This window comes from Zootermopsis nevadensis, unplaced genomic scaffold (assembly GCF_977971745.1).
Source record: "Zootermopsis nevadensis isolate Lab colony 2312 unplaced genomic scaffold, Znev_1.0 Znev_ptg000021l, whole genome shotgun sequence".
Lineage (NCBI taxonomy): Eukaryota > Metazoa > Arthropoda > Insecta > Blattodea > Termopsidae > Zootermopsis > Zootermopsis nevadensis.
Window position 1 is genome coordinate 5,225,287 of NW_028259153.1, and position 10,402 is coordinate 5,235,688.

Genomic DNA, 10,402 nt, shown 5'->3' on the forward strand with positions numbered 1-10,402 from the left:
ATTCTAAAACTTTATTTATTTTTGTCTTAAACTCTATGTATTACTTCCCTATTGATATTTCAAGTAAGATGTCTGACAATTAAGAAAGAAACTGATTATTTTGTGCAGCAAATGGCAATACAAGTGACTTGATGCATAATGGACCATGGTTACACAACTCAGCAATTTTGTGGTTGCTTGGATTTGGATTTTTTTAGTTGTGATTTATTGGCTGAAGGCAGGTGATATATGCCATCAGAACAGAGAATCAATATTGATTTCTAGTGAAGATAATCCAGTGATGACTATAAAATGTTGCAACAAGTTTATGAGGGGAGAAATCAGTAGAGCACAAGTGATGTGGTTAAGTGACATGATGGAAGGGAAGGCAATGCAGATGACAAAAGATCATCCAGCAACTTCAAGATCTCAATGTTGGTCTTCTGGGTTGTAACAGGTACCTATCTGCAAGTCTACATGCCATAACAACAAAGAAGACTGATGGCAACATTTTCACCACATGAGAAACTTAAGTCTCAACTTCAAATGTGGAAAAAGTGACTAAAATGGTGAGAAATAATCACTTATTCATTGTTTCCAAGATAGCAAAAAATCTCAAACTTTCAGCATTACTGTTGAAAAAGCCTATGTTTTGGAAAACACAGTGACTGTTGTGATACTTTAGTCTTCCAGTATGACCCAAGAAACAAACCATAGTACCAATGGGAAAGTCCTAGATTCCAAGACTGAAAGCAGCACATGTAAAAATCAAGGGAGAAAACCATACTCATCCACATTTCTGACATCTGGATTTCTTCTTCCAAAACAATAAACCAAGCATCTTACCTCAGAGTTTCAAAACACTTATGGCAATGTATTTGGGAGGGTGGGGGGAGAGAAAGAGAAAATAAGACCGAATATGTCCAAAAAAGTAAAATATTGCTTTATGGCAATGACACTTTCCATACAGTACTTACAGTGAAGCAATTTTTGGCCAGAAACAAATACCAGTGTGAGAACATCCACCATACTTAATTTGTCCCTGTGTGACTTTTCATGTTTCCAAAGCTAAACATTTCCTCATAAGTATCAAACTTTGAGTCACTTGAAGAATTCAAAAGCATCTGATGACAGTACTAGAAGGGATTATGGAAAATGCAAAGGCAGGTCACACTATTCACTCACATTATACATGCACATTTTCACCAAAATTTGGTGTCTGAAAACAAGAATGCACATCTTTCATGAAGATAAAATAAACACATAATTTAACACTTATCATTAGGTACTCAAACATACATGTCTTATAGGAGAATGATTAAATAACACATGTGCATGACACAAGTTCTTCAATCTGATTTACAGGATTGGTTTAATTACCTATGCCTAATATCTCATTATGCTCCTGCTTAAGACATAATTGCATCGAGGTGACATAAAATATACCAGATAATTATCAACTACAAATGATTAGTAGACTATGACTCAAACTGTACACTTTTGAATATAAGAACATTCTGTATTACAATTATGTAAAACTCTGGGCACATTGGTTCTCCATTATTATTAGAATACTACGAGTACATGCAGAGTTTCACTGACAACGCAAAGGCCAAACCACAATGGCAGCTCTACTGTAATAGTTAAACATGAGTCATAACTGTGACATTATAGGGTACTTTTTATTGACCATTGAATATCCATAATTATCTTTTGAATATACATAATGAAAGGAAACAACCAAGTTAGAATAGTATTATATATTCTTTGCATGATAAGTATGAAATAAACACACAGAAAGGTGACAAAGTCTGTCAACATGAAAGAACTGCTGCACAGATTTTGACAAAATTCGGTATGGATATTATGCCATTGGCAGGTACCCTAAAATCATACTTATTTAATTTCCTGCAATATGTTATACCACCTTGGCAGATCTCTGAACCTGTGAACTAGTGCAATATTGTGTCATACATTGATGGATGGTAACACCTACAAAAAATATGCAACTTTTGTTGTGCAACGATGGAGGCAGCAAGAACCTCTGAAATGGAAAACTTCTACCATACTACACGGTGCAGCAACCCAGAAGACAACGATCTTCAGTAATAGATGCAATAGTCAACAAAGTATACATGGGAATGAAATTCGTTCATTTCTTTGTGAATAAGTCAATAGTATATGATTAAATTTTATCCTACAATGAAACATAAGGTTACATTTCTACATCACTTGCAACCTATTGATACATTACATGGATGCTACTTATGGTAATGATTGCTTCTTCTTATCCTGTGGCTCTACAACCCAGTGCAGGTCTTAGCTGCCTCCTTTTGGAGGTTTCTTAGTCTCTCAAAGTGTGCATTTGCAAGTAGTGAGTGACCAGCCCACTGCCTCTGCACAATTTCCTGATTTTGACTGGTAGAGCCATCTAGCAGAGAATCAGGAGAGACATGGGTGAGAAACAGCCACTGAGTTCTGCTTACAAAACATCTCGTTCATGTTCATACGGTTCTTTTATATGTCATAAATCTACGACATGGGACCGAAGGCTTTACTTCCCCTCTGAAGGAAGTTGTGCTACAAATTTCTATCACCCTTAAAAATCAACTAACCTCCACTGGGTTTGAACCCGCGAATCTTGGGTCCAGTGACAAGCACACTAACTACTAGTCAACCGAAGGCAATGGAAATGCTTGCTTAGTGTAAGCAATTTATTACAATTTCTATTCTAAAATGAACAGGTGCAAAGAATGCACATGAAAACTGTGTAATCTGGTACAGATTACACCTTCCCAATCTTATTTGTGTTATATATATTAATGCCAAACAAAATTTGACAGGTTAGGGGATTAGACAGGATAGAACAGTATGTTTCAAATTGTATAACCACATCCAAAATTCAGATACACAAAGTACCAGATTGAAAATGTATTTAATGACCATTCAAAGCCATACAAAATTTGGCAATTTCCACTAAATTTACTATTACAACAATTATCTGAAGATATGTAATCCCCTCCCCCACCTCATTGTACTTCTGAAAATAAGGGACATGTTTCTCTGTGAATACATATGCTATTTGAATGTGAATGGTAATTTAAATTGTTTTATAACCTCTTCTTTATAGTCTTTGTCTTTAAAAATGTAATTAAATCATATAAACGATTTTACTATAAAATTCACAAAACATAAACTATGCAACTATGTAAACACAAAACAAGAGATTAGAATATGTGTTTACTTAAAACACAATCTTGACTAGATGCCACAGATCTTGCTAATTATGTTAAAGACAATTCAACATGCTGGACAAGGTCAACAGCACAAATAACTGACCTTGATAAATGCTTACCACATATTTATCCTTTGGATCTAAGGCAACCCCAAGAATAGGAGCCTTATGTCCTGTTAAAACTGTAGTCTTTGAAGTGCCAACATTGCTGACATGGATCTCCATATCACTGGAATAATAAAACACATATAGAGCAAAGCTATTAAAAATCTGTTATTAATAAATCACTAACTGTAGTATACATGTCCAATAAAAATGAACACTGAAAATTGGATAAAAAAATAATTTCATAAAAGTAAAATGGGCATCTGGGGTTGATTTTTAAAAAAGTTTCAGGACCAACTTTCCTAGGTCATTATTATTCTCACATGTGGGCAAATGCTGAAATAAACACCTAAAGTTGATAACAATCACTCCTGCCCACTTTTTTCTCATCAGCACAGCCCTATAAATCTCATATATGGAGCTAACTACAAGCAATTAATACAAAAATATTCCAGTAACCCCTTCAACGTGTCAGAGTCAACCAAGCTGTTAATATGATGTATTATCATTCTAGGTTTAATACAATGGCATTAGTCATTTTATGATACTATATTTTATTTGGAAACTATTCACTGTCCATGATTTAAATTGTAACAATTATAAAAAGTTATGAAATTCACTTCATTTTGGAGCCTCATTCTGTCCCAATCTACAACTATGGATTATGAAAGTTCTGTGAAAGGCCTGTTAGGCAAAGCTAATCTTCATCAGCAAGTGCAAAAGTAGTTAAAAAAGAAAAAGAAATTTCATGTGGGCATATGCACTAAACTGCAAAACTATGGCAGGTCAAAGACATTTTAAAAAATGGTAAAATGGATGATACATGCCACAAGTCACAAATGTGACACTATATTAGAATGGGACAGATTCATCTCGCTACTACAATGCAGATCTTTGATGGATAATAATTTGTTATTCACTACGCTAGTTTTGATACATATTAATGTATGATTCATAGTTCTCATGGTGGACAGCAGGGACTTTTGAAACACTTGTAAAATTTCTACCAAACTACATGGCAATGTAACTCAAAAGACAGTCACCTTCACATTAACATATGTTTGTAATTTATACCATGACAACTGCTAATTCAACAGTTTGATCATAATATGCCTCACTTCTATCTATATCAGTCTCTGCTAGTGAGTTGAAAGTAATGATGTTAGGTCTACCTGGATCCTGCAACAATTCTCTTGCCATCATTACTGATAGCAATATGTGTGACAGCTGCAGTGAAGCGTGATATAATTCCATCTCGATCTGATCCAGGAAAACTATATGCTTGTACATTATTATTATCAGTTCCAACATAATAATGATCATTCTGGAAACAAAAATTATTTTGTGACCAAAAACACAACAGAAATGTTGATTTCAACTTTTAACATGACTGAAAATATTTCACCAAACTGCAATGTAATCCAAATTAGTCAATCAGTTTGGTGAATGTCAAACAAATATTATCATAACAGTTATACCAGTACTCACCTTACAGACGACTGTTAATGCTTGTTCTCCAACACACTGTGAAGATGGATCATCATCTTCTAAGCCAGCCCAAATTCTCACATCTCCATCAATTCCACAGGTAAGAATGTACCTATGTCATTATAGTGCAATGTAATTTTAATCAGTGAAGGCATTTCTGAATGACTGTATTTTCTGCTATTTTGCATGTTACCAATGATGGTTGGGGAGGTAGGCTCGGCCTTTCAGTTTCCTCGATTATAAATTACGTGGTGCACGGAGACCGACTTACCTTCCAGTTTTATTCTATACTTACTTTCCATTATCAGAATAGCATACGTCCGTGTGGCCATCAGTATGGGCGTAACGCATTGGCCTTTTCTTGACATTCATATTCAGTTTTTCCTAGTTACAATATTTGTCAAATCTTTACATAGACATATCTTCAATAATTTGGCGCGATATTTACTAATCAACTATCGATTAGTAACAATCTACTATCGATAACAAACACCCATCTCTGCTTTCTAAATTTTAGGCTAAGGCAATGTGCTTCTTATTCTTATTCTTGAACGTATTTATTATTGTAAGAAACAAATAATTAAATGAAACTCAAATTAGGTGTCAAAATTGTTGTCTGCATTAAAACGGAACATATAAACCTATTTCTAACAAAAATATTTCAGAACCAACACTAAACCGATAGTACAGTCGCATAAGACAGATTTCAACGAATCAATGGAGGTACTTATGAAAGCACTTCGAATGACGATCGTATCCGAGTTGGTCTATGTCGGTGATGGGTTCTGTATAGAAGTAACTGGGGAAACAACATTTTCATTATGGCCATGGTTTCAAAAGCAGCTATAGGTATTGCAGCGGGTATATGTGGAACATTGTTTATTGGATATTGTATATATTTCGACAGAAAGCGAAGGAGCGATCCCAATTTTAAGAAGAAATTAAGGGAACGTGAGTTTTAAGCTACGTTGGTCTAATGTCTTATAATGAGCATAAAGTAAATCTCAATGACAGAAATGCTGTAAAACCGTAGTATATATATTTCTCTTGAGTCTCCTTCACAGTACTTTTCCATTATTATTTCTTAAAAGTAATTGAAAACACAGTAGAGACGTACTTGTATCAGCATACTATCTTTAACCTGAGTAATTAACGTTGGTCTTTGAAATCTCGGTCGAACTATTTTGAACACAACCTTAAGGGTATCTGTATATTATTGTACTACGAACTATTAGTAGTAACCCTTAAAAGAAAAAGCGACCCAATTTTTTTTTTGATTTGATATCGTCTTTTCCCAGGAAGAAAAGCTAGAAGAGGTGCTGCTATCAAATCATCAGGGACAAAACTTCCAGATCTGAAAGATCATGAAGCTGTTCAAAGATTCTTCCTTCAAGAGGTAAGTGTGATATATTATATAAAAGTATAATCTGTTTAAATTCTTCCAGTGAATCAAGATTGTTTATGTGCTCTTGGTCCTTATAAATAAAAATCTGGTAGTCATGACTACCTTCGATTTGAATTCTTCAGCTCACATTGTCTTAAGGTTGTTAGCAACATGGTCTGCACTTTGGTACCCAGTTATTTTCTCTTACTAGGCCACTGCATTGAAGAAGGCTGCTATAACTAATCTTAACAGTATTTGGAATGCATGTTTTCTTTATGCAGTGGTTCCACGCTATATTCCTGTTATTAGATCAAAGGGATTTCATAAACTGCATGACGATTTTCTCCACCCCAGTAATGCTTATTTTGACTTCTGTATCCATGTAAATAAACATGCTTCAGTGAAAATAAAGCATCTCTGTGAAGAATACATTGAAACCATCTGCAGAACTAGGTTCTTGCTAAAGTAATATATTCATAACTAACTGTTATGTGTGTAGTTTTATGGAGTCATAACTTTACTTTTGTTTTAGTGCAAGCTGAGCTTTGTGACATGACATGAAGAGCCACATGATACAATGATTTTTGGGACTTGCTTCTAGTTAGAAGTTAGTTGCCTAGAGCAATAATTTGAGAGAAGTGGTGAGAAAGTAGTAGTAATGTGATTCCATCATTTTCATGGAAGGGACTAGGAAATTAATTGCAACTTGTATTTCTTTAGGTACAACTAGGTGAGGAACTGTTGGCACAGGGCGATTTGGAGGGCGGGGTTGAGCATCTTGGTAATGCAGTTGCAGTATGTGGGCAACCAAATCAGCTTCTGCAAGTTTTGCAGCAAACACTTCCACCTCAAGTGTTCCATCTTCTGCTACTGCGCCTTCCTTTAGTTGGCCAGGTATTTAATACTTGCAGAGTTTTAAGCAATAAAGAACTCATAGGAACAGTTACTGATCCTTGATACCATGCATTTCATATAAAAATTTGGCCCTGTTCTGTAATTCCATACTCACTGATCCAACATAGACTAAATGACCAGTTATCATATCAGGTTTTTTAGCTTTGCTAGTATGGTTTTGTCTTATTTTTGCAGCATTCTGACTAATTAGTATAAGTTATGAATGATCTAAGGCTTTCACAGTGATTAACATTAATCAAATCTTCATAGGCTGTCTGCTATATTAGCTAGTTAAAAATCCTCAATGTTTCAGGGATCATCTCTGTCCCCATTATCAGGGCTATAGCCATCAAAGCTTTAGACCATATGTGACATAAAGTAATGAGACTTAACATTGGTTAGCTGCACATATAAGAACAAACTGACAGAGTTGATAGCCTGAGAAGATTTAATTACTTTAGTTTAGTTTAATATAGGTTTTTGTAGATCAGGTAATAATACTTTTATAAATTACATACAAAACGTTATGTCCATGGCCTGTTGACCAGAGAGCTCAATGTCTAAAATGTCTTACATAATTTTAAAGTCAGTTCTTTGCAAATATTTGCCTGTGTGTTTAGTGTATTTTTGGTTATCTTATAAGGAAATTATTGAACAAGTGGTATTTATGTAGCTATTCTTTTCCAGCGGATCGTAGCAGAGAATGCCACATCTGTTACAGGGATGTCTGAAGATGATGTGGAATAATAAGTATGCTGGTAGATAGAGTAGCATCGAGAATGGTCATACAGCACACTTATACATTATTGTACTTTTCTGAGTTCATAAAATTGACTGCAATAACAGATTATATATATATATATTTTCAGCATCAGGAACAGATTTACAGTGGTGTATAGTGCAGTTAGTCCCATTGAGCTATGCAGTGTGAAATGATGAAGGTTCACTTCTTTTCAAATACTAGTGTTGCTACTCTGTAACACCTTGACTTGTTAAAAATCATAATCATAGCAGTTCACATAGGATTAATCTCATACAAAACATAATCTATTCACAATCCCCTTCCCCCATTTGTGTATACACTTAAAAGTATTGGACATCGCTGAAAGAAATTATAATTTAAGCATAAATAAAATAATGCATTTTGAATTTAGCACCATTCTCTCTGAAATAATTTTACCATAAATGTAAACTTCAAGAGCAGAATTAAGCATTTGGTGTGCACATAATTTAAGAATGCGTTTGAAATTTTGTCCACAAGAACTCCCTTTTCTTCACCTTTAGATCATACACATTCGTGTACTTGATTTTATATCTTTAGCTGTTCAGATTTCCATTTCCTATCATAAATGTAAATCCCTATACTAAATGTGTGTTAAAATGAAATTGACTTAATTTAGTTGCAGTCAGGGACCTTCATCTCTTTCTAACATCATTCTGAAATGTAAGATATTTACATTGTGAGGAATAAGGCTCCAGAGAGAGATGTAAGGTTTCATCTTAATATAATTGACACTCATGGATTTGTTAGTTTTTGCTATAGATTACATTTAAATGTTGTAGACTTTAACATGCTGGTGCATCAGGTTTGATGCACAACACACACAAAATATGTGGTTGCATAGCTGTTCATTCTAACTGAACTCAAGTTTCTACAGGAAAAACTGATGTGCAAAGTAAAAAGCTCCATTTAAATGATGTCCTTTTGTTACCTATGCAAGAGTCCTATGGTAATGATGGTTCTGCTGAACCTCAATTGATGTAGTCAGAAACCTCAGTATATCAGATACCACAGCCCAGATATGTGCTAGGAAGGAAGTGATTTATCAACCATATACTGTATTAATATTTCATTAAAAAACTTATATAAGAGGAAAAGGTACTATTGTCTGTTAGAACCAGGGATTCTTATTAATATAAAATAATAATAGTCTTATTGTTAAAAAAGTTGAATGTTTATAGTTTCCTACTTATCTCCCAGTATAAACATAGGATAATTAATTTCATTATTATAAAATTAAATTTCATGAGAGTTTGAAATTAAAAAGAAGCAGGAGCCAAGCTTCATTGGTTTACATTCATGGTGTATTTGTGAAACAAAGTTTTGAGAATCATAGAAGTAAATAATAAATGTTTGCCCAATGAACTGCAGCTAAGAACTCTCATGCCAGCATCAAGGGCAGTGATATGTCAAGTTTTTGATTATGGAAAATTAAGTTAGAAATCCTGTGATAAAATTTTTTTTGTAGGAAGGTGTTCATCAAAACCAGAGAATAAAGTAGATGACTTTATAATTCATCCACATTATTCATAAGAATATCTTACAAGTTGTGAATGTATTCAGATATTCTGCATTTACCAAACTACCTGACCCTATGGAGCAGTCTTCATTCAACAGCTAAGTCACTGAGCTAGTCAAGAAGTTCCCCCACATTTTATGGCAGTAGGAGTGCACTTACAAATGCCAAAATGTCTCTACTGTTGTATGTTGAATGATATAATTGGTGTTTCCTATATAGTTAATCATCTGAAAGATGTTAAATTAGGCTTCAGTTTGTATACACAGATATTTCTTAACATGGCGCAATCTGAATAAAAGGAAAATCTTTTAAGATTTCTGCCATGCCCAAAAGAAACTTCTGCAACTGTTGGCAGTTGGCCGATAATCACATTCTGTTGTGTGTTGTACTCATTTCAATTTTTAAAGCAGTGATTTCCAGACACTTTAGAATACATATAAATGTATCTTTGATCACATTATTTCATTCATTATGTAATTTTCCCTCACATGTAGTATCCTGCATATACCTTTGTTTAAAAATACGAAAACACCAGATTCTTGCCAACAAAATATTAAATGAACACTGTTGTGAGACATGCATATAAATCCCAGGCCGTTACCTGACGTGAGAGTAATTTCAATTGGTGATTTAATTGGCGGTATGTAAAATTATGTTGGCTTTAAAAATAATCATATATCTGTCACTATCCATTTCTTACCCTCTGTTAGAAATAAATGGTATTATATTTCTTCAGACATCTTAGTTTGTAGGGCAGACAATTCAGATGTCAGACTCTGCCATGTCTACTAATAGATTTAAATTTGACAAATTTCCATAATTGTTTACTGAACAGAAAATCAAATCCAGTTGATACATATACCAGATGAAAGTCTGGACCTTCATCTCGAAGACTATTCATGAGGGAGAAGCACAAATTAGGAGTTATTTTCTGCATGCAACTACATGCTGATGTGTTAAGATTATACTGTAAGTGTAGTTTGTGACTATTACATTGCCATTGGAAACTAAAGGGTT

General features: G+C 34.2%; 2 protein-coding genes across 4 annotated transcripts in view; one reads left to right on the forward strand and one right to left on the reverse strand.

Annotated features, from left to right (window-relative positions):
• Ctf4 (Chromosome transmission fidelity 4) overlaps positions 1–5,404 on the reverse strand; it is a 33,780-nt gene extending 28,376 nt beyond the window's left edge. Inside the window, exons 1-4 of one of the 3 annotated variants that reach the window (XM_022076941.2) lie at positions 5,103–5,404; positions 4,808–4,919; positions 4,492–4,643; positions 3,335–3,443 (exon numbers count right to left, since the gene is read on the reverse strand). In XM_022076941.2, coding sequence (XP_021932633.1) covers positions 3,335–3,443; positions 4,492–4,643; positions 4,808–4,919; positions 5,103–5,179 — 450 coding nt within the window. In that variant the 5' untranslated portion in view covers positions 5,180–5,404. The remainder of the gene's footprint in view (positions 1–3,334; positions 3,444–4,491; positions 4,644–4,807; positions 4,920–5,102) is intronic. The other 2 variants (XM_022076940.2, XM_022076939.2) reach the window with 2 other exon arrangements.
• Positions 5,405–5,539: 135 nt separating this feature from the next.
• On the forward strand, positions 5,540–9,837 carry Tom20 (translocase of outer membrane 20). The gene is made up of 4 exons (XM_022076942.2): positions 5,540–5,758; positions 6,106–6,203; positions 6,912–7,085; positions 7,773–9,837. The coding sequence occupies exons 1-4, from the start codon at positions 5,629–5,631 to the stop codon at positions 7,830–7,832; spliced, it is 462 nt and encodes a 153-aa protein (XP_021932634.1). The 5' UTR covers positions 5,540–5,628; the 3' UTR covers positions 7,833–9,837.
• The last annotated feature ends 565 nt before the right edge of the window (positions 9,838–10,402 follow it).

Bases quoted from the DNA above. Each gene is read 5' to 3' on its own strand.
- Tom20 (XM_022076942.2), top strand. From the start codon at position 5,629: ATGGCCATGGTTTCAAAAGCAGCTATAGGTATTGCAGCGGGTATATGT. The intron at 5,759-6,105 runs GTGAGTTTTAAG...GTCTTTTCCCAG, and splicing joins TAAGAAGAAATTAAGGGAAC to GAAGAAAAGCTAGAAGAGGT. The intron at 7,086-7,772 runs GTATTTAATACT...ATTCTTTTCCAG, and splicing joins GCCTTCCTTTAGTTGGCCAG to CGGATCGTAGCAGAGAATGC.